The 25,991-nt window shown below is 32.2% G+C and overlaps 2 protein-coding genes across 6 annotated transcripts in view; one reads left to right on the plus strand and one right to left on the minus strand.

Annotated features, from left to right (window-relative positions):
• Positions 1 to 25,991, plus strand: part of LOC116846861 (four and a half LIM domains protein 2) — a 642,247-nt gene that overhangs the window by 196,344 nt on the left and 419,912 nt on the right. Inside the window, exon 1 of one of the 5 annotated variants that reach the window (XM_032821224.1) lies at positions 3,700 to 3,836. The exons of 3 other annotated variants lie outside the window; for them this stretch is intronic. In XM_032821224.1, coding sequence (XP_032677115.1) covers positions 3,715 to 3,836 — 122 coding nt within the window. In that variant the 5' untranslated portion in view covers positions 3,700 to 3,714. Of the gene's footprint in view, positions 1 to 3,699; positions 3,837 to 21,039; positions 21,300 to 25,991 lie in introns of those variants that run through there. One more of the 5 variants, XM_032821222.1, reaches the window with a different exon arrangement.
• Positions 23,743 to 25,991, minus strand: part of LOC116846886 — a 7,220-nt gene continuing 4,971 nt past the window's right edge. Inside the window, exon 2 of the mRNA XM_032821278.1 lies at positions 23,743 to 25,951. Within this exon, the coding sequence (XP_032677169.1) occupies positions 25,286 to 25,951 (666 nt within the window). The 3' untranslated portion in view covers positions 23,743 to 25,285. The remainder of the gene's footprint in view (positions 25,952 to 25,991) is intronic.

Consider the following 25,991-nt stretch of genomic DNA (forward strand, 5'->3'; position numbering starts at 1 on the left):
ATATGTATATATGTATATGTATATATGTGTATATATATATATATATATATATATATATATATATGTGTGTGTGTGTGTGTGTGTGTGTGTGTGTGTGTGTGTGTGTGTATGTATATGTATATATATGTATATATATATATATGTATATATTCATATGTATATATGTATATGTATATATGTGTATATGTATATATGTATATATATGTGTGTGTGTGTGTGTGTGTATGTATATGTATATATATGTATATATATATATATGTATATATTCATATGTATATATGTATATGTATATATGTGTATATGTATATATGTATATATATGTGTGTGTGTGTGTGTGTGTATGTATATGTATATATATGTATATATATATATATGTATATATTCATATGTATATATGTATATGTATATATGTGTATATGTATATATGTATATATATGTGTGTGTGTGTGTGTGTGTATGTATATGTATATATATGTATATATATATATATGTATATATTCATATGTATATATGTATATGTATATATGTGTATATGTATATATGTATATATATGTGTGTGTGTGTGTGTGTGTATGTATATGTATATATATGTATATATATATATATGTATATATTCATATGTATATATGTATATGTATATATGTGTATATGTATATATGTATATATATGTATGTGTGTGTGTGTGTGTATGTATATGTATATATATGTATATATATAATAAATAATTATGCCAATCGCATTAATCGAGCGAGATGAGACAAATAGTCCATGTATCTTCCTGGCGATTTCCTCCAAAAGCAAGAAATATGATGGTATTATCGTGAAAAATGACAATATACACAATACATAATAGGAAAGATCGGGACCAAATGGCACATTTTTCAAAATTCCAAAGTTACAATTTGTCAAACGATTAATTACTACGATTAACTATACAAACATGATAGAGAACTCATACAACACAACGTCTAAAATCGAAACATAAGTGTTGGCTTACAACCTCGCTTTAAGCTTTAAGTCGTAAGCAACTGACCAATCACAATTGATTATTTTTGAGATGTAAGGAGAATAATTGACTGCGGTTTGTTAATTGCTTAAGGCAAGTTAAAAGCTTAAAGCAAGGTTGTAGACCGACACTAAGACGTCTTAGAGACATCTTAAAAATGTTTTAGAAACGTCTTATATTCCGAAGACTAATTCCTATTCTATAATAGGTGTTTTAAGTTCTAAACCTTATGCTTTAAGTTCTAAATTATGATGTATTTCTGGTCTTAAGCGTTTCTCGCGCTGTCCTAAGCCCTAATCCCTAAGCCTTGAGCAAATTGACTAGCTACTATCTTTTAAAGTTTAGGATTTGAGGCTTAGAACCGATATAATTTTTTTAAAGCATAAAGAGGCTTAGGTCTTAAAACGCCTATTGTAAAATGGGACTTTAAGACGACTTCAAGATGTCTTAAAGACGTCCTATGTCCAAATTTTGAACATTATGTTGTGTGAGAACCTTCTTCTACATTTTTATGCCCGCAACTACGCGGTAAATCATATATTTTCTCCTGTAATAACCAAAATACGAATATGCTGCAACGTACCCTATCTTGGCGTGTCAAGTTAACAACTCAGGATAGAAAGCCTTATATAAAATATGTACTGATAGTAATTCTGAGGTCTTGGTAAGAAGTGTCCACGGACATGTTGGTTTTCTTAAATAGTAGCTAATTTTACTTTATCCATTCATATACTCGATTTCAATCATATTATGAATGAAAATTGATTTTACTCGAAACTTTGTCCTCGAAACAGTATATCATATATTTACAAAAAACTTCATTCTAACTAACAACATGACACTTAACGTTTATTCATTCACGATAGAAAATATTAATATGAAATTTCGAAACGCTCGCGAAAATGTACTTGGCTACATTTAAATAAGTTTCTTTTTTCTATTTCTTAACTGTTATATTATTTCTATTTTAATAAGACTTAAAGAAACGTACTAAATGTTTTGAAAGGAACATTTTGCAATTTCGTTACCACCGTTCTTTTCACGATAAGTATATAAACAAAGCACATGACTGACACATTCCTCAGCTTGGGCCAACTAGACCTGGTCTTCTCTGTTAAATTTCTGTCTCCAATAATTAAAAAAATAACTATAGTGAAGTTTCTTTTTACCTAGAATATTTCAAAAATATTTTTATTATAGAAATACAAATATCTCTTTAATTGTGTATTTAAGCTCACACAATATATTCTGCATCATAAATAATATGCATAAAATACAAGAACTTTGCTAAGATGGATAAATGACTAACAAACAGGCGAAATCGCATATGTTTTGTATTCAGTTAATATAGATGACAGAGACATAATTTTTATCTGGACCATTTGTGAAATATAGAAAGAAAGTCTGTGGTGTCTATTCAAATTGAAGCCAGTTACATGTTTTATAAAAATTTACTATGGTAGACAGGAAAGATTACGAAAGACAAATGAATATATAATTCTCATACCCACCTAAATTTGCTCACAGATATTGCTGAAATATTGCTGCTGTAAATTCTACGTACTACATACAATTTTTTAGGAGATATAACAAATAACGATAAATTGTATCTGTGACATTTAGAAGCAGCAAGACATTTTTTAAGGTATAACAAACTTGTATAATGAAATCTTTCTTTCACGGATCAAAATCGATAAGAAATAAAACGGAGCAATAAAGAGGGAATGTTTTCACCGAAAATCAGCGAGCACTCCCGGATCACCGGTAAAATAGTCCTTCTGCCGATTCGAACAAAAACATTTTTACTGATTCACTTTAAGAGAGCACACTGAGAAAAAAATACTTGAAAATTTATTTATAGGACAAAAATTGTTTTCACAGAAACAAATTTGATTTCTCAGAAATATATTTTATATCACGGAAATAAATTTTGTATCATACAAATAAATTTTCAAGTGTCTTCCTCAGTGCAGCGTGCAGCGAACGTAACACCCAGCCGGGTTAAGGAACGCCGCGAGTCTCCTCGGCTCGTCGCGCAAATCGTCTTAAGTTATCCGAGACGTCCGCACTAAACGTCCCCCTCTTCCCGCCTGCCCGTGCAGTAAAACGCGATAAGTCAGTTAGCAGTCTCGTTGCTAAGGGTTCTCGCGGTCTAGGAAGCCCGAGGCTCGTCGCAATTGGAAATATATTTCGTGCGCGAAGTGGCTGCGACAATATAAGGCCGCGTTACGACTAGGACGACCGTGGAGACGGAGAATCCGGACCGACCGATCGATCGATCGATCGATCGAAACCGGATCAGCCGCGCGAGACGAATCTCTCGAGGCGTCCGGAATACAAATCGACGGCGAGCGGATAAGTGAATGACCCTGGCCCGACGCTGACCAAGAAACGACCGCGCGGCGGCGTTTCCGGCTGGATGACGGGCGTGTTCCGTGGCGCATCTCATTGAGATACGTGCGCAACAATCTCGCGGCGATTCACCGGCCGTGATTTAAATAACGCGAGCGAGAGGCAGGAAGACGATAGAGCGTCGCGAAGCGTCGTGACAAGAGAGAAGGAGAGAGAAGGAGAGAGATACGCGGAGATACAGGCGGCGCTCCTGACATTTGCTTTACAAATAACGCGGTCGGGCTGATCGCACTTGTCGAGGGCCCCCTGCGAGATAACGAGGCGCTATTCTTACGCGATAATCCTTATCGACTGAGATGCCACTGACTGCGAGAGACCGACTGCGAGAGAGCGCAGTCGGTCGCGTTCAGTGCCGCGGCGAACGCCACGCGATCGCGTCGTCCGAACGTTGCCGTCACACGTGGCTGAGAGGGATAATGTATGTGTATACGTTGTACACTGTATTTCAAGTGTTACGTGGTCTCCATTGGCGCGAGTACTGCTCCAGAGTCCGTCAGGCCGATTCGCGGCCTCGAGCGGGCTTCTGCCTGCGCGAAGTATACTTGAACCCCGTTTGACCCCGCAATCGATCCCGTCAGCGACGGGAAATCGCACGATTGATTCTGGGTGTGGTCTCCCTTTCGTCGATGTTTCACCCTGGGCTCACTCTTGATCGCTCCGCGACTTTACAATTGAAACGCCGTGGCGCCGATGATGTATCGCCGAAAAGGTGCGAAGGAGGAATGATAGCTTTGTTCGCGTCACTCTCGACACTTCTACACTTAACGCCCGTTGCACACTGGAGCTCTCTTGAGAAGAAGAATTCTCGTTGAATTTCGCTCGCGTCTGGTGTGCAACGGGCATTACGTGCAAAAGTGTCAAAAGCGCAAGCAACGCGAACAAACCCGTTAACGAGCCCGCCCCGGTGTGATGTTGGCAACCCACTTTTCAGCACCGCGAGATCTCGCGCAAGCTCCACACGCAACAGTTCCGGAGCTCCTGATAGGTCATCGCGATGATTCTGTCGAATTGGCTGGCCAAATTGACACTTTGAGGTGCCATTTAGACGTGATATGATACATACTCTCGCTGAAACTTATCAGGAACTACATTATCTACATTCCCCCCTTATAGAAATATCATACTAAGAATCATTGATAATTACTTATTTTCAGTATTAAAAATACTGGATAATAAGTAATTATCAATGATTCTTAGTATGATATTTCTATAAGGGACAAGCACTCGAAATTTTGTTTGCGAAACGGTAAAATTTTTGTGTTCGGTTTGATGAGTTCTACGTGCATACATCGAGTGTGTCATTAATTTTCGGATCTGTATAAGAGTAAAATTCAAAGGATTCCTGTATACGAGGATTACATCTGAATGGGATTACATTTTTCTAGGTGTTGTGTATTTTTACTAGCAAGCTGCCGACAAAATTTACAGAAGACACCGTATAAAATCTCCTTCTGCAGGTTTAGCTATTTGAATAGTTGTGATATAGATGTTCTTTCAACTATAAAAAATTGATGTATCTGTATAATATAAATAATTTTTTTCTAGTTGGAAATTTAAATTTAATCGATACAAACGCGACTGACAACGTAATGAGTTTTATGATCGCCTCATTGAGCGAAATTTAGAATTGGTTTCACACAAACAAGAGATTAGAGTAAACTCGGATAAGATGGCCATGTTTTTTTTAAATGCAAAAAAAATACATTTCTAATTGTTATTTCTTAATAACGTTTGGCACATTACTTCACTGAAGCCTACAGTATGTAATACTATCAGAGTTAAAAGAAAAATACTTCAATGAAATTATTTATTACAAAAATATCCAAACATGAGCATTGACCATCTTACCTAAATTTTTAAGACAAGATGGCCAAAATGACCCATACATATTTTATGTTCAAGATTCTGTATCTATTAATTTATAAAATATTGAAAAAAACATAATTTGACATATTCATTTTAGTATAGGATATTTAATACATATTATTTGTGAAAAATATAATTTACATATAAAATAGAAACTTTTATTACAAAACTTAAATTCTAAATCCAATTTTTTATCAAAACATATTGCATATAAGATTTAATTACTGTAATATTGAAAGTAATTTTTGAAATATAACGACTTCCGTTTTATAATTACTGTAATATTAAAAGTAATTTTTGAAATATAATGACTTTCGTTTTATAAATGTTAGAATGATAGTGGACCATCTTATCCAAAATGTGAATGAAAGACGTTATAATAGTACTTATAAGCAAATAATGAAAACGAAAATAAAAATGCATGTTATATTACAATTTACATACCTACTTTATGTATCTAACGTTGATTGCGACAGCTTAACTGTAATTTATTCGACGTTACAGCAAGTTTTAGTGGACACATGAGAAATTTTACAGGTAGTTGAAAATAAAAATATAGTATAATATTCATAATCTTGCTATTTCGAAAAATGTACGCACATACGATAAATATCGATTATCTTTGTGACTGATTACACAAACGCAATGTTTTGCAATTATTAGAGAAATTACAGCCTATAGACATAATACCCAAGTTTACCCTAAAGGAACAAGAAAATTTGGTCTGAAGGAGTCAGGTCAATTGATTCACCTAAAGCTGACTTATCGAGTTGTTTCGACAAAACTTCTTTGTTGTGTATCTGCAAAATTCTTGCAGACACAAATGGAACTTGCGTTAACTCCGACAGTGTCGAAAAGTGAGATACCAGCTTCACACCGGCTATAAAGAACAATGAGGCGGTTCCCGTTGTTAATCTAGCTCGCAGCCTTCATTCTTCGTCGCGTCCGGGACAGAAAGATAATCTTACGACCGAGGGAAGTAGGAGCGTTGACTGCTATCGCGCAGGGACGTGATTTTCGTTGACCAAATTAGTCGGGATTACTCATCGCAGTTATAGTGGCGCAAACGCGGCGATAGCGTGCACAACTTCGTACAGGCATCGGGCTTAATGATGACGAGCGAGCTGTCGCGCGATATAAGTGGTGTCGTCCGCGTTGTATTTCTTCTCTCTGTGTGCAATTACGCTCAGCTCGTTTGCGAGCGGTAAACTCCAAACTATAGTCCGTTATGTGCTGCAACGTTAATTTCTCGTATGAAATTAGCTGCAAGGGATTGCCTCAATCTCTAAACGAAGCAATCTCGAGACTGAAGCACTTATCAGAATATTGAGGAAATATAATACATTGAGAGAAAACAATAGTTGGAATAACTATAATCTCACTATATTTTATAGTTCGTTTTGGCCTCAAACATATATTTATAGTTCACCTAAACATGAAGATATAGTAGAATGAACATAGATTTATAGTCACCATCTTATTACTCTATATATAGGGTGTTGAAAAAAAGGGTCACATATTTTGACAGCAAGTAATATTGATCAAAACAAGAAGAAAAGTTCTAATTAACATGGGTCCTAAGACTAATATCTTTTAAGATACAAGCTATTTTGTTATTTGTTTTAAGATACAAGCTCTTTGTCATTTTCTTATTAGTCGTGTCATCTTTAGAATGTAATGAACAAAGGAGTAGGGGAGAGTGGGGTACAATGGAGATATCTTTTTTCTAGTTGCCTTAAAAAATAAAAAATTAACAAAGAGAGATAAAGAAACAGTTTTTATTTTAATATGAAATGTAATCATTTATCTTCCATAAAAAAACTGAAGTAAAGAAACTGAATGTATGATAATAAAATAAAAACTCTTTTTTTACAAAAAACAAAAATTTTTAATGCTAACTCAGCATTAGAGGAGGTGCTCTATGTGATTGCCATTCACTCTCACGCATGTTTCAGCCCTACGTCTTAGAGAATCACGCACTCTAACTTCATTTCTCTCTCCTGATATTTACGTTTAGTTCGCAATTTCATAATAAAATTTCATATTAATATTTTATATTAAAATAAAAATTGTTTCTTTATCTCTCTTTGTTAATTTTTTATTTTTTAAGGCACCTAGAAAAAAGATATCCCCATTGTACCCCACTCTCCCCTACTCCTTTGTTCATTACATTCTAAAGATGACACGACTAATAAGAAAATGACAAAGAGCTCAAATAACAAAATAGCTTGTATCTTAGAAGATATTAGTCTTAGGACCCATGTTAATTAGACCTTTTCTTCTTGTTTTGATCAATACTACCTGCTATCAAAATATGTGACCCTTTTTTTTCAACACCCTGTATATGGTAAAGCACCTTTTGGGAATATAGTTACATGTACCTATATTTGCCAAATATTCCAATTGTATTGACTATATAAAATAGTTAATTTCTCTTACCATTCAATATTTGCTACCTTATATTTTTTATTTCAAATAATTATAATTCTTGGTAAAAATTTTACACGGGTCAGTTATACTATCCTTATATTGTAAATATTATGGTAACATTTACTATAAAAATTATATTCCTAACTATAATCTTTTTATTATGCCATTATAGTTTAAAATATCATACATTTTTCTCTTAGTGTAAGAGAAAAGAATACAAGTCAGCGCGATCAATCGAAATATTTAAGTTGCATGGTCAACGATTATACATTTGATTACATTTAATTTGATTTACAACATTCCGGTGTTCGTTTGAATTATTTCTGGTTTGGCTGACGAACGTTCTCGTATGAGCGAAATATTAATTAAATTTAAATTAAAATTTAACTATTACTGCATTAATACAGCTTCATAGAAACGAGTAGATGTATTAAAACATTGATTTATTATCGATTCATCAGAATAAAACTTAAATTTGCTAACAACACGAGTCGCATTAAAGTCACGTATATACTCTCGCTATGAGCGCGCACTAACACTTCTAGAGTCTATTAATAAAAGTTATACTAACGAAATTAAGAAAATGACCATATAAATATAATCTAAAAGGTTGTAAGTGAACAGTCAGAAAGCTTCAAAGCCAACGAAGCTGCAAAGCTACTTTTATATAATTAGAAAATAAAATTTCAACTCGGCGCTTGCCTCATACGAAATCAATGGAAGATTAATGTCTATTAAAAGTTATACTAACGGAATTAAGAAAACGATCATACAAATATAATATAAAAAGTTGTAAATGAAACGGCAGAAAGTTTCAACTGTGTGTTAAGCCATCTTTGAATAATTAGAATATAAAATTTTGACTGAGTGTTCATCTCATACGAGGCGAAGGCAATGGAGGGTTAAGAAGCATTTGGTCCTCGAGACATTAAAGAAAAGGAAAATCAATTCCAAATTAATCTGAAATTCTGTAAAAAATAACTTGGTAAATTTAGAACACCCTGTACATTCAGCATATCAACATGTTTTTCCATTGAGAAGTTTTTTCTATTATTTATACGTTGTTTTTTGTCAAATTTTATTCTGACCTTCTAGAGAAACTTTTTGCTAGTGTTGACGTAGATACGAGCAAAAGCTGTTCATAACGAGCGACACAGTCTATGATTTCACGCAAACTCCTCACGATACCAAGGTTTGTCGATGTTAACAATATTTATCCAAGATCTTTCTACATTATCGATTTACGAATAACTTACGATAAATATTTCGAATTATTCTCGGAAAGAATTGATAAATTTCTTATTAGTTGAGATCATAAGCCATTCTCCATTTTTTCGTTATAAGTCCCCTTTTTATTCAAGTCTATCTTTATCCTTATCCTTATTCTTGTCTTTGACCTTGTCCTCATCTTTGTTCTTATTTTTATCTTTATTTTAAGTTTCATCGATAAACATGGAGAAAATCGATTCAATCTTTAACCCTTTAATTTAACAGCCAAAGAAATTCATCGCTATATTACATTTTGATTAAAATAAAGAAACGTACTTCGCAATATATACAGAGAGAACGATTTCTTTAGATTTAATAAATTTTATTAAGTTCAAAAAATTGACAGAATGTATGTGTGTACGTTAGTGAGTTAGAGACGTCATAATTGCTCTTGGATTTTTAACCTAACATTAGATTGGTTAGAGCCTAACAATAGCTTAGAGTGAAAAACAAAACATTTAAAACAATAATCTTTTTTCAATCATATAACATGATTTAATCTCCAACAAAATAAAATTTAAAATGTAACCAAATAATGTATTATTTGACCGAGAGAATTTAGTTAAGATTTTATTTTTTATTTTTATTTTTTTATGTAATAGTGTTTCTTCTGTCAAACAACGCGATAAGATAAATGATATTTAATATAAAATTATATTGTTTGTATCGTTCTTTCTGTATAAAAGTGTACTCGTTCTGTAAGAACTAACAGCACGCTTAAATATTAAATTAGATTAAATTAGCAGTCATAGTAGGTTCCATTGCGAGATGATATTCCATATGTGCTTCACAAGTTTATTAAGCAAAAGAACAGCGTTTGTAAACATATCGATATCAGATATTTCTGCTATTGGTTGCGCTTCGGAATTAAGGGAACTGGAGAGTCAGATTGCCTGAAAATCGTGCTTGTTCTCTCACAATTTTTTATGACAGACTGAATGAATATGCAAAAGTATTATTTTGACGTGTATTTATACAACATATAAAGAGAAGAAAAATATAATTTTGATGATTAAATACTCAATATAAATGTATGGTACATGCAGTTAAAATATATTTTGTTTTTTTTTTCAAGGTCGTTATTTTGCTAAATTAAGCTGAATTTTAGGTAGAAAATTTCCATAAGCTCGTCGTTATTGTGTGAACCACTGACAAACTCATGAAAATATTTAATTTTGAAATATTAATTTTTTTACTATAAAAGAACTGAAAATTTAATAATATTCCATTAAGATATTTGCAATTTTGTTAACTTTTACTCAATTTCTATTATAGTGGTTATTATAGTGGCATATACCATACATTTATATTGAGTATTTGATTATCAAAATTATATTTTTCTTCTCTTTATATGTTGTATAAATACATGTCAAAATAACACTTTCGCATATTCATTCAATTTGTCATAAAAAATTGTGAAAGAAGCACGATTTTCAGGCAATCTGACCCTCCAGCCTCCTTAAAGCCCTAACTCGATGTCGTCGGGTAAACAAGATTTTTCCTTTAGTTGCTTAATGGAAAGTGTTCGGTTGGCCCACCGGAATGCTATAATCGGTACGATGCGGCGGCACGAACGGATTCGTTTAAACTGTGATTCACGGAAGGTCGTTCAGGCACGCGCGCTGGCACGAATAAAGATAAACGCAGACGGAGCCGAGATGCAGACCGCAGAAACAGTCGCGAAAAAAAAGAGAGATCTCGGAACAATTCTCGGACAATTACTTACGACTGATGCAACAAACGCGCGAACTGTTTGACAAGTCTGTTTGTATCTTTTTGCTTTCTCTTTTTTCGTTTTTTGTATCTCCTCTTCTCTTTATTGAACGTAAACTTCTAAATTGAGAACTGTCGTTATTCGTGAACTCATGGCTTATTTTAGAATCGAAGTTATTTTTCTTATTGTGAACTAAACAGTTTTCAAATTACACACGCGTTCACCGATAAATGCGACAGCCGTGTTTACCACGATTTTCAAACCGATTTTTATATTTATTTTAGTAATATTATTATTGTCTAAAAATATATTCTCACTTCTCTTTACACGTTACATTTATATATTTGTATATTATATATTATATATTATTACACATTATTATACATTACACATTGTTATACATATTATACATTTATATATACTTATATATATTCTCTATTCATATATAAAATTAATTATATTTTTCTTTATGTATTAATCTAAAAAATAAGAAATTCGAGATATATTATAACGCATTTATAAATCAAGTCGCGACGTTGCTCGTGAATTTATTATTTTTGTCCTAAGTAGAAGATATTTTTCTCATTAAAAATTATTGATCCTAATTTTATGGATTATTTAAGGTTAAAGCAACTTTCAGTCATTTATATAAATTTGTCGATCGAATATTAAGACAAACTGTTGATACCAATATAAGCAATTAAATCATATTTTTAAGAGGATTGACTAGATTTTAAATTAGTTTATTCTAAATTATTAAAAAAAATTAGAAGCATTTTTTGTGCCAATTACGAGGCAGCAAATATTATTAGGATACTAAATTTTATATTAATAATGTATACATTCTTATTATTTGAGTCTATATAAAATAATGGTGTACATAGCATAACCTACTAACAATTTCAAGTCTAAAGAAGTCTAAAAATCAATAAAGCAACTGGCATTCTAGATCTTTTTTCTTAAATATTAAGGATATTTTTGAACGTAATTTTAGAATACAATTAGAAAAGAAGTAAAGAATATAAAAATAATTTTCTTTATGTATGTGTGTTTTCATTATTCATATTATTTATATTTTTTTAATATATTAATAAATCAAGTTTGATCCAAAATTTGTCACCTTAGCCAATAAAATTTTTCTAGATAGTGCAAGCGTTTGCCGACAGAAATATTAACCCACTTATCAAAATATCCACTCTAATTATCATATACACGGATTTTTTTATATTTATGTATGAGAAAAGTATTTATATTTTGATATATATTATATATATATATATATATATATATATATATATATATTATCTCTATTATTAATATTATTATAATAGAACCATTCAACAATTACATTACACGAATGTTTTTATCTTCTCCTCTCCTTCCTTCTCCTTTTTCGTTACATTTTGTTATAAAGTACTTAGACTTCCTTTCCAATATTACATGGCGTGTGGAATTACTTCTCCTCCTTTCTAAAATACAAATAATTTTAAGATATGAAATATATCAATATTCTTTATTTTATAATTTTATCATTTCATAATTTTTAGCATATTTGTGTGAATGTTTAAAAAAAAAATATTTTCAAAGATTAATATTTTGATTAACATAAAACTAAATTTAAGTAACTAAGTTTAAGTATTCAAGTTTTAATATAACGTTCCATAGCCTTTACTTCTCTTCCCTTCCCTTTACCATCACAGATTCGTCACACAAACTAATAAATCCTTCTTTCTTTCGTGGCGTGACGTAATTCTTGAATGACCTCTAATATCTATTAATAACAATATAATATTATTGATGTGTTATATTTTATATCTTTATATATATATGTGAAAATAATTATATTCATTTCAATTGATTTCTGTGATATCAATTTTTTAATAATTTTTTTATAATCTTTGACATTGATTTATAATGTTTTGATGACTGATAGATTAATTTTTATCATAATTATAATTTCTTCCCGTAGAGAGAGAGCTAAAATTCATATAAGAGATAGGAAAATCGCGAGACAGCGTATAATATATTCCCACGTTCTCGCAGCATTGAACAGAACGTTGCCGGCGCTCGCCGCTCTCCGAGAAGCAGACGCGCCAGGCGCGGAAGACGGTGACATAAAGTGAGGCCAGGACAATGCTTCGTAATACAAACCAACGTCCGAAGGTCACCGGGCCTTCTCCGAGCAGAACGCGTCGCCTCGTCTCTCGCGGAGGGCAGACCGCGAGTCAGTCGAAACTCGCGCGCGGATCGCCGCGGAAGGCGTTTCAACGCTACAACACGGTAGCGGTGAGCCGGCACGATACGAAAGGTCGAGGACGAAGTTCGAGGTCGATTCGTCGGGCGCGCGCCCGCGCGAAACGATTGGTAAAGATCCGAATGCGTGAGAGCCCGTGACGGTAATAATTCTCGGCCAGACGTACAGCGCCTCGCAGCTATCTTCTCTCCTTTCCTCAATTAGTCGTACGATGATGATACACCAGCTGATTGAATATGCAAACGTCGGGTTTGTCCGCGAGCGGGACTCACCGCGCGCGTATCGAGGGAACAATAAAAATCCCGGGTTCGCGCCATCTTCTCGGCACGTGCGTCAGCATGCGATTCGCTTAACGGTAGTGCCGTGATAGAAATCGGGCCGGTTGTCACAGGAGAGCATCTTGACGAACTGAATCTGTATGGAGCAGTTCTCACGTTCTTCTTCAACGCGCGCGGAATCGAAAAGCGAGATCACCGCAGCTCTTGACACTTTTTTCCTCCATGAGTTTTGCAACACATTCGTATCTATAATAGCAGAGATTTCTCTTTCAGAAATTCTCAGGAGATCCATTTTTTTATAGGGAATACCGGACACATTCTCATTCTTCGAGGTAAAAGTGTCGCCACCTTTATTCCACTGACCATAATGACTGTACATAATGTATATAAGTCAGTACACTAATCGGTGGAATAACCTTAACCCGTAGTGTAACTAGGTTATTATAAGAGTATTTTATAATATGCTTTAATATGCTATTAAAAGCTTTACATATTATACAGAATATTATATAGTATATAATAATAATATAATATAATAGAACAACGTCTTCGCGCGCGCGCGAAAAGTTCTCGTGGAGGCACAGTATTAAGGTTTAAGATAAACGAAAAAGTCCTATACCATTTTGCGATATTCGCAATGATTATCGAGATATTAATTAAAGAAGGTTTATGAATGATCACGCGATATGATAGATGAGCTGCAGTGGCGACATCTGCCGTCGTGTGCTTCTGCATTCGGTCAAACTAAATAAAAAAGTCTCCTATCTTTTTTCTAATAACTTTGTAAATTTTTAATAATTAATTAGATAACATTAATGTATTAGCGCGACCTAAGTTCTAAATTAAAATTCTGCTAAAATCTACTTGAGATTGATTAGAGAAAGTAATTTTATTATTTATCTGAGCGTCTGAAGTTTAGTTCGTGAAAAGCTTTTCTTTCTCGATCGTTTTTTTTTTTTTGTTAAGTTATATTGATGCCTTGATGTTTTCCCGCTCTGAGAAAAAGAATTATTTGCTTAAAGAACCTTTTAATAAAATTAAAAACGACGCACACAAACACCAGCAGCATACATCCTCTATATGTATATTTTATAAATATTTTATAAATTTTATTAATGTATATTTTATAATATATATATTTATAATATACATATATATATATATATATATATATATATATTTACAAATAATATACATACATATATATTTTATAATATACTAATATTTTATATAAATTTATATAAATATAATATTATTTGTATAATTTATATTTATATTTTATATATATTTTATATATATTTTATATTTTATATAATGAATTTTAGAATTATCATATAATAATTTTTAATAACATATTTTAAAAATTAGAGTAAAGAATCTTGAAGAATACGATCATTTATCGCAATTTTCTAATTTTTAATATTATATGTCTTTGTATTTAAAATTCTCTTTCAATTGAACTTTTGTTTAAGCATGCTTTATTTAAAATTAGTTAAAAATATAATTTTATCATTTTTATCATTTTTTATCATTATATTATATCATATTTTTATTTATTTTATTTTTTATATATTATATTACATTATATTATTTATTAAATATTATATATTTTTTATCATTTTATCATATTTGGTTCCCTTTAAAGTTTAACTCGCGAGAATGTCCTTTTTATTAGCTCAGTACTGGGATTAATGCCTCAACATTTTAGTACTAGAATTTTCGATTTTAATCACAAACTTAAAAAAATTCTATTAAATATCATACAATAAATTACATCTAGTACATATTTTATAAACGTATATATTTGTTTCTGGCTATTAACATAAAGCGACAATAAATTTAATGCTTTTATTCCCGCTCTTTCTTTTTCCTCTTTGTATAAAATCAGTAAATAATAAATGAATAGTGCATACAATTAAAAAATCCTAATCTAGTTACATTGCATGTTAAGGCCGTTTTGCTGATTAATGTGCATCTGACAAACGCAATTTAACTTTCTCTCTGGTTTATCAATCACGATGTTTGTTCGACGTTAAGCTAGTTATTTCGTAACAATATTACTAGAAAGTTATGTTAAGTGATGGTTAACATAACACGAAGAAGCCCTACAAATCTGTGTATGCTGAATGTTTATAAATGTAATTTATGATGTACAACTTTCACGCTATAGCAAGAGAATATTATATACAATTAAACTTATATAATGTTTAAAAACCGATAGAGAAATAATCGTTTTTCGTATTTTGACGTATCAATACTTTTGGTTGGGACTGTCCGTGTTAAGCATATGTGTGAACATATCATATACAGGCGGAAAGAAAACTTTAGTACCAGAAAAATGTATCAGATTCCGTCAAAATGTACTAGGCCTATGTCCTTTTTTATTTTTATTCATTGCGTATATCGAACATTATTATTAACTTAAAAAATATATTAAAAAGTTGCCTGAAAATCACAAATATAAATGTAACATATATAATATGATATATTTATTCTATCAAATACACAAAAGATTTGTTCAGAACGAAATTACCTTTTTATGTTATTTATAAAAAAGTAGAAATAATCTGATTGGAAAGTAGTTTTTAATAACAGTTTACAAATTTTGTTACTAAGATGCTAAGCTTATTTTAACTTAACTGACTTTTAATATTAGGTACCACATAGCATCCGCAATAATGTTAAATTATTCTCGTTTCTATGTTTCTATATTTTCTAATTCTATAACATATAATGAGAAGCGAGAATAGAATGACACCTAGTATGCGTGCTGAGCGAAACATAATCATTAGAAGATGAATACACGTTAGGGGAAAAGATTTTTAATTGATTATCTGGGCTGTGTTTTAAAACTCTATTTAACGGGTAGAGTAGTATTTAAATTACCAATCAGAATAAAGATAACTACGATTTCTTTGTCATGATCCCATACAGAACAAATATCCGAATTACATCTCATAGATATCTTATAGATATCGCGATATCTACAGAATATCCATGAGATGTATTTCAGATATTTGTTCTGTATGGGATTGGTTAATTGAATGTTACTCTACTCGTCGAGTAGGATTTTGGAACGCAGCTCTGATGAAGCAAAAAGCACCAAATGTATTAAAACTGGCCCTATTTGTACACATTTTATGCATTGTAGTACTAACGTACCAATTGTGAAGAAAAAGTACCAAATGTGGCACAAATTTACCAAATCCAGCAACACTGATCATACGTACTAATAGACGCACATTAATGTGCGCTACTCGAAAAAAAATAATCATGATATTGGATGTTTTACCGCATTTCTCGCATTATTACACATTGATTACAGATCTCTAAGATAATTTAGCCATCCTATCTTTAATCATTCTGCGTAATAAGCGCAGACTATACCAACCCGCCGAATTAGCTTAACATTTCCTTTCATAACTTAATAATCAGTGATATTATTATAAACCAAGATGGAAATTAAAGCTAAAGAATCGTATTTTCCAATAATTAAGTATATTAATAGTAAAAGTTACTTTTTACAAAGTTACGGCTATCTAAGCATTGTAAAAAAAGTGATTTTTTAAAACCTAAAAAAATGCAGGAAACAATTTTTAATATATTAAATAAGGATGATATTTTGGAGGTTTTCGAAGATACTGATGTCAAAAATTTGTAACTGTTATTGTAAAATTCAAAATGATGTATCTGAAAGTGTCGAGTAAAAGAAAACGATTAGGATCTGCTGTATTCCATTGTAAAATATCCAGGATGTGTCGCGAAAAGACTTCTAATCCGATGTTGCATTCTTTTTTTGCTTTTACCAGAATATCCTCAAAAATACATAGAAATTGAGTATCATGCAAATAAACACAAAATATATTTCAGTATTTATTATTTTCAGTCCTGTAATTTTGCATTCGTTATTTTGAATTTTGTGAAACTGACTAAAAATTTGAAATTAGCAGGTTTGAAAACAATAAGTAAACTTAAGAGTAAATATTTTTCTTCGCAGAAAAAATTGAATCATTTTGGTACTGATTTCGGGAAGAAAATGTAAGCGCAAAGTGGTTAAGAAGATATTTAACCAAGGAGCAGTAAATGTAGCACATAAAATAAATACACTACTTAAAATATTAGTATGTAGTTGCGCTTTGACATCTTTTTTGTATTCTATAATGTTTTAAATTTGTTTTTACCATTGAGAGTCTATTTATGACCGAAACGTGTGTCGTGAATTTTTATTTGTCATTCTTAAGAAATAAATTTTTTACTACATTTTCTGGAGAATTGTCACTAATTATAAGATTAGTTTTTATTTAGGCACTACAACACCTGTAGGTAAACTCTTACATGCCTTTTAATTATTGATAAAGTATTACAAAATTATAGGTTAGCTGTCGTATACTTCAATCGTTATCATAAATGGGGCATGCTTTACATATCAATTTTTTGAAAATTAAATAGCCAACCATTTTATAATTTTTCTACAATATTTCTAATATTTCCACTTTCTACAATATTTCCTCTCTATTTCATCTTCTTGTTTTCGCTAAAACTATAAAAGTAATTTGGTTATTAGTATTGGAAACGTAATATTAGTAGCCATTTTCATACCTACGTATGATACATAAATAGTGACAACTTGGATTTCAATTGTCTCAGCTTTGGCACGGTCAACCTTTTCTAATTGCATATATCGATCGTGTTTCAATTAATATACTGCTAAAATTTTTAATTTATTCTATTTCTATTGCACATATGTATATCAATCATGTTTCGATTAATATACTGCTAAAATTTTTTATTTGTATTGTTAAAATTCGAAAAGATTCCTTAAAAAATTGGTTTATGAAGCAACCACCTTAATCGATGGCGAGTCCATGGCTTTTCTAGTCGTGGAAGTGAAAGTACTTATACTCAACGAATCGTGACGTGCGTAAGCAAGAGTGTTATTTCGCGACGCGTCTGCTCGGCGCGGTGGCTTCGTCGACTCGCACTTTGTTGCAATTCATGCTTAAGAAATACGTGATTCATCGGCCACGTCGGTATCTAAGAGGATGGTATCGGCAGCGTTCGTGAATAATCCATGTTATTAACCAACGCGAAAGTCCGCGTGCTCTTTTCTCTTCGAACTGTCGACACATGAACATCTGAGTAGAGCTTGCACTGACAAACTCGTGAAAATATTTAATTTTGAAATATTAATTTTTTTTACTATAAAAGAACTGAAAATTTTTAATAATATTCCATTAAGATATTTGCAATTTTGTTAATTTTTACTCAATTTCTACTACAGTGGTTCACACGATAACGACAAGCTAATGGAAATTTTCCACCTAAAATTCAACTTAATTGGACTACCGAGAGTCAAGATATTACTGCAAAATGACGACTTTGAAAAGAAAAACGAAATATATTTTAACTGCATGTACCGTACACTTATATTAAATATTTGATCATCAAAGTTATATTTTTCTTCTCTTTATATGTTGTATAAATACACGTCAAAGTAACACTTTTGCATATTCACTCAGTTTATCATAAAAAATTGTGAAAGAACAAGCACAATTTTCAGATAATCTGATCCTCCAGTCCCCTTAAAGCAGAAGAGTATACACTTTGTTTAAATAAGATTCAAATACTTTGTTTTGCATTTCATAATATAATCAATGATCCAAGGAGAGAACTTGTTTTTGATCAATTTCCAGAAGTTAAGTTCTCTCATTAGGTGAAGTTCTCGCGTCGAAAGAAAACTGTTCGTATTGAAACTAAATATATAATTAGTTGTAAAACGTTTAGACATGATCAAAGTTTGCGCAGTAATTATATTATTTATTATTACTGTTATTATGAATCATTATTATTATTATTATTTATCATTATTCATTATTATTTATATTTATTAGTTATATTATTAGTTATATTACCACTGTGTGTGCATAAACTTATCGGTAATGACTCTTAATTTTGATGATTTGGTGAGCTCCCAAATCTTCGTTGTGTTTAAAGTGTTGTGCAACCAACTATGCTCGTTTTTGGTAAGGAAATTTATGGTATTTCGGGTCATTCGGCTTTGTTCTTTGTTTTTTGTTCGGTTTACACGTATTCACTTTATTTGTATACACTTGTTAGTCCAACGGTTTTTAACTTACACGTTCGTCTTTCCGGTCAAATTAAAAGCGTATCAAATAGTCATGATTGCGAGTCATAGTTCATGTACGTATACTAGCTTTTCTACGTCGATACATTGACGTAAGAAATTCTTGAAATATGTTACTTCGTTGCAAATGTCACAACTTTAGCGTAAACTGCTACAATCAATGGATAAAATGTTGCACACTTTTACTTCGATGAGTTTTTCAACGCGTCTGGTATCCAATAGAGAAATATTCCTGTGAATCACTAAAACATGAATTCTGTTATTGGATACAGAATGTGTTGTGAGACTTTTGTTAGTGACCATTGATATATAAATTTTTCTATTAGGGAAATCGAACGCATTCTGAAATTCTTCGATATAAGAGTGTTACAATCCCCACACAGACTCTTCAGAGAGACTATCATGATTGTCATAACGTAAGGAAATCGATGTTGGAAATTCTACAATTCTTTAAATTACATTTATGGAGCAAATATACATTGTGTTTAATTAATTATAATCATGTATTGAGAATTTACCGTAGTAAGTAAAAAATTCATCATTTTATACGATGATGTAAATGTTTACCCTGTTTAAAAAATTTGACTGAATTATATAAGAAAAATCTACTTAATTAATTCGTGTCTTTAATAAAAAAAAATAATAAAATTACAATAAAAAGAATGTATAGGTATATTTGGATAAATATTAATTGTTTAGTATAATATTTAATTATTAAAATCACGCGCGATATAAAACAATAGAAATTGATAACTTTTTTTGTATAAACTGAAATGCGAGAAATCGACATTTTTGATAGAAATGATGAAGTTTAGGTAAAGTCATATAGTCATATGTTATATTTTAATCAAATTTGTCTATATTTCTATCAATCTTTATCCAATTTTGGAAATAGGATGTGGTTATATTGATTCAGCAACTAATTAAAAGTTACTCTCAGGTTTTTATATTATACTTTAATAGGTATGATATTTGCATGGTCCGATATTTGATTTGTTCCGAGTAATATTTGTAATAATTATTTTCGTGTTTCTTTTGTAATCTTTTGTCATTCTGTGTGGTAAATATGAGTGTCATTCATAAGCAATACAACCGTTACACATCGACTAGTAAAGTTGCTGGCAGATTCGCACACATCTGTCTATATAGGCCCGAAGAAGATGCACTGGAAATACTTGAAACAGTCGTCACTCTTTCCACTCACCGCTAATTAAACCTTCTTCTCGCATATAAGATGCTCCGCCCAAATATTCATAAGTTATTCGACGCCCCGAGTTCTCCGCCGAATCGCCGAACGAGCGAGCGAGCGAGCGAGCGAATTTAACCGCAAAAGCCAGCGCAGCGCTGATTCCGTTCGTAATCGCATTAACTTAACTCGATTTATCGCGTCATGTGCGTTTCGACAAAGTGTACCACCCCTCTCCCCACCTCTCGGCCAGTCTCGGGTGACCGCGTTTGGCACGGTTTGGTTTCAGTTTTATATCGAAGGTCGGAGGCATCTCGACGGCCGTCATATTCTTCTGGGCCGCTATCACCGCGTCCTTATCAGTATTGCCATCGACACGATAAAATTTGCCTGGTCCACGAATTCTCCTCCGGTCGAGCGCCGTTTCGAGTCCGGTTCTCTAATCTGACCCCCCAACCTGGTTGTCTGGTCGAGCGTGACTGATCGTCCTCGGTAGAGTCGCGCGGAACATGGTGTGGGACGACGGGCTCTCCGTGAAAGAGCTGTCGGAAATGAAGAAGAAAACGCCGCGGTTCCCGTCGCGGGAGCGGAACTTCGCGATGAGAAGACGGGGTCCACGCAGGTCGTCTTCCTTGATCCTCGGAGGGGCATCACCGATCGGCGCCCCTCCGGCCGAGCCGCAGTCCGCAGAGCCAGGCCGCCGCACGTATGAGGATCCTTGCAGCAGCGTCTGCAACGTGTAAGAATTTCCTCTACCTTTATCCGTAGACTTAAGGGGATGCTGGAGTCGATGACGAACTCGAACAATGTCGATAACGCAGAGACGATCGTCAACATAGTCACGTTATCTTTTTTGTATTTCTTGTATATGTAGAACTTACATGAATGTGTATTGCTTTGTTTTATCATCTTCAACGGAAAACCTAATCATATATACAGGGTGGACCATTTTAATCCATCCAGTCGAATATGTCGAAAACCAAGCACGGGAGAGAAAAATGTTTCAGACAAAAGTTGTAAGGCTTAAAAAAACGCATTCAACAATAGTAGTTATTTGACATAGGATGGCGTCGCCAGAACAAGGTCAACTTTGCTTTTTTAAATAGAAATATATATTTTTTATTACGGCATTTTATTCAACGTAAAAACGCAAATAACTTTTGCTTGAAAAAACTTGAAAAACTTTTGCTTTTATACGACCTCTATTTTCTAAGATATTTACGTAAATATCTAAGAAAATAGAGGTCGTATAAAAAATTTTTTCAAGCAAAAGTTATTTGCGTTTTTACGTTGAATAAAATTCCGTAATAAAAAATATGTATTTCTATTTAAAAAAGCAAAGTTGACCTTGTTCTGACCTTGACGACGCCATCCTATGTCAAATAACTACTATTGTTGAATGCGTTTTTTTAAGCCTTACAACTTTTGTCTGAAACATTTTTCTCTCCCGTGCTTGGTTTTCGATATATTCGACTGGATGGATTAAAATGGTCCACCCTGTATATATCCAATGAAAAATTTTTCATATATAATTATATAAAATTATATAAAATTATATATAATTATATATTATTATGTATCAAATTTGTGCATTCATGTTCATACATTCTATTTATATATATAATTATATATAATTATATATAATTATGTTTAATTATATATATAAATTCATATATAATTTTACATAATTACGCATAAATTTATATGTAATTATACATATTGTTATACAAAATTGTGTATAATTATATATAATTTTATATGATTATATATAATTATACATAATTATGTATGGACAAATTTCATACAAAATTTTGCATGACAAATTTTTCATCGGGTAGAAATCTTTCTGCAAACTTTTTTTCGATAATTTTAAGCTTCCAAATGCAGATGCGAAGGTAGAGGAATGTTCTTCAAAATTTTTCTGTTTGGAGCATCCACACTTTCGGTGTGTACAAGCTGCGGGATTTTTGGATTAGGCAAATATTACACTATCTGACAGCTTGAGACTTTACATTAAAAATTTCTTCTTCGTTTTCGTCACATATCGAGCAGTGCTCCTATTTATTTTTGCTACTTTCGTTGCGTAAAAGCATTTGTAATTCTGTGTAACTAGTACGACGTAAATTTTGCAGAAAAATGTCAGTGTTCTGCCGGTAAAGTTTTCAGCTTCAGCATCCCCTTAAGGAGACTGACTGCGCACTGACTTAGTTATAGACATAACTGATTGTGAGATTGAAGGGCACAGATACTCTGAATCAGATGTTTTCTTGGTCATATAGTAGGTATACTGTAGGGCCCGTATTAATAGCTCAAGTAATACAGTCTAGTTATATTCGCTGCGACAGCAAAAATGTGGCTAGTATGACATCCTGCCAGCCTTAATTGCAGCTGTTTGGCAGCCAATGTTATTTTGCTGGACTTTTAATTGCAAAAGTGCTGAGAAATCTAAAAAAGGCTGCGATAAGTCACTGTTTTAGCTATTTATAGCTATTCAGCAATGACTCCACAGCTATTAATAGCTGTGAAATCGCTGTGACAGCTATCAGAAAAACTAGAATGAGACGCAGTCACTTTAACTGCCTTAATTGGTTAGTCGCTATGATAACAATAACAAGAGCCATAATTCAGTCACAGATATTTTAGCTATATTAATGATTGTAAAAGCACGATAACAACTGTAAAGAAAAGTTTAAACTAGGCTCAGTCATCTTGCTATTTTTGGGATTGTAAAAGTGAGTAACTGATAAGTTCTCAAGATAAAAATACTACTAACCGACTTGGAAAAATTTTTTAAATTCAAAAAGAGTAACGTGGCTATTAATTTTATATATTAAATTTGACATATATCAGCGATGCAGACTCATGCATTCATTTATGCGGTTCTAAAATTATTATTTAAGGATTTGTGTTCTGTTAATTAATGTACTTATGAATTTGCGTCCGCTCTAGTATGTTTATATGTTATAAATTGTAATAATTTGCAATGATCTATTAATTTCTATTAACCTCTAAATTTGACTTCACTTTAATGAGGCGACAGTTTCGATTTGCCCGAAGTTCAGTTGCAGTTAAATAAAAAAATTATTTTTAATTTTCTTTTAACACACACAATATTTTTATATTATACGTTTAATTTTAAAATTAAAATTTAACTTTTACTGTATATGTGTTGTGTATGTGTGTGTGTGAGAACATTAATTTACATATTACATATGAAAAACATTTTCTGTTTATTAGTTTGTTTATTTTTATTTTGACTGCTGTAATTTGACTATGACAACCCATTTACAGAAAAATAGTTGCTAAATGGCTGCGACATCATTTTCAAAATCTGAAAATATTGTTTTGCTGTTACAATTTTGTCAAAACGTCACAGTTACAATAGCTGTGCTAGACAAAAATGCTGCGATTTAAGCTACAACAATGTTATCGTAACCGTTTTAAGCTTTTATGCGCTACTTGGGAGTTACCATCTGAAACTTATTTCATGTGATGTTCAGAATTAGATCCAAGTTTTTCAGTTGTATATTATATATGTGACATTTATATCTGTAGTCATGATTCAATTGAAAAACTCTCCTTTAGCTCTGAATTAAAATCTGAGTATCTCACTTGAGATAAATTTTAAATGATAATGATTAATACGGGTCTAGATAAAATAGAAGGATATGAGAGTTAGACATAGTGAGAAAAGGAGGGACATAATATGTATCTCGTTCGAAGAAGAGGCACAAACCTCATACGCGCTTTGCTTCTTCTTCTTTTTCTTCACTTCTTCATCTTCATGTCAATGGCTACATTCGGCAGGAAAAGCAACTCAGTAAGCGCTTTCCGTTGCGCTGGCAGCAGCTTTGCAACTGTTGTAATAATAGTTTCTTTTGATTGCCACGGGCGATTTGCGCATTTTCAACATATTTATTAAGCAGTCTCCATTTTTCCCAGCACACTTACAATATGCTGGACTGCTTAGTAAACATTTTGGAAAACTGTAAAGCGCTAAGTGTCATTCAGCAGGAAGTCTTACGAACAGTTGCAAAGCTTCTGGCGGCGCAAAATACTATTCAACATAACTATTGAGGCACGTTAACAAGTAAGTGAATCGTGTGACTGCTTCTCTTCTTCCCTTTTTTCCACCAATTAGGCAATTAGACAAAGAAAACAACTGATTTTTCATTGCCCTCTTTTACTACTTGAGACTTTTGCTACTTTTGCTACTTTTGGGATTGTAAAAGTGAGTAACTGATAAGTTCTCAAGGTAAAAATACTACCAACCGACTTGGAAAAATTTTTTAGGTTCAAAAAGAGTAACGTGGCTGTTAATTTTATATATTAAATCTGACATTGCTATTTATATCTGACAAACAGTTTGCTACTTACTTTTTTTATTACTTTTGCTGACATCATCCTTTTAACAGGAATGTACCAGGTTTTTTTCTTTAGGGCTTTTATCGTTGCATGACTCGCGCATGCGCAGTCGTGTGGCTCGCGATACTGCTCCGGTCATTTCTATTCATGTTACTTTTAGTACATACAACTTAGGTATAATGTTATGTTTGATCGTCGTACATGCGACAACGAGATAATATTTTTATAGAAGAAATCAGAATGTGATTATATTTCAATTCTTTCTCAGAACACGGTTTATTATAAATGTTCGCAATTTATTTGTTAGAACAATCCATATCACAACTTGTTTACAATAATAATACCAAAGTAATGATGCAGTCAAACTTGATGACTGCTACCAGCTTGAAGCGAATCGTTTCGAACGTACGTATCATTATATACAATTAAATATTTGTTAGAAGAAAACGTATTGTTCTCATAATCTCTATATGGTCTAATACTGCTGAAATCATTTTCGACGAAATAGGTGGGTTTTATACCCAATACTTCCTTTATTTTCATGATATTTTCTTGCGCATTGCTTTTCGATTTAGCCGTTAAAATTAACAGACAATTTTGACTAAATAATAATGCTTTTATGATGCTAGCTTCAAATTTCCTAAGATCTGCGTCAAATCCTACTATCAAATCTGATTCAACATAGAACAAATGTTGTATGTGTTGTTCGTTTAATATTGCGCGATATTCAAAATTAAGTTTTTTACCCGCGGCACGGCACATATCACAAACATCCCATGGTATGTTTTTAAATTCTGTTCCTATCATTATAATCAATAATTCTGTCCCCTCGTTTAGTGTATGCAAAAAGACTTCCCAAGCGGATAATGAGCAAGTATCCGTGAAAATTCCGTCTATAATATGAATGACAAAGCTTCTTATATGATTTACACGGAATGCGAGTTGCTCATTACTTATAACATTCAACACTGTTAATGGTTTTGATAAATAATCAGAGTAATTATAATCATTAGCGCTCCAAGTGAACTTCAGTTGGTCGCGGGTTCTACAAAAATCAATGAATAAT

The sequence above is a fragment of the Odontomachus brunneus genome, unplaced genomic scaffold (assembly GCF_010583005.1).
Source record: "Odontomachus brunneus isolate Ranch 3 - 2012 unplaced genomic scaffold, Obru_v1 Obru_scaffold_071, whole genome shotgun sequence".
In the NCBI taxonomy this organism is placed as follows: Eukaryota; Metazoa; Arthropoda; class Insecta; order Hymenoptera; family Formicidae; genus Odontomachus; species Odontomachus brunneus.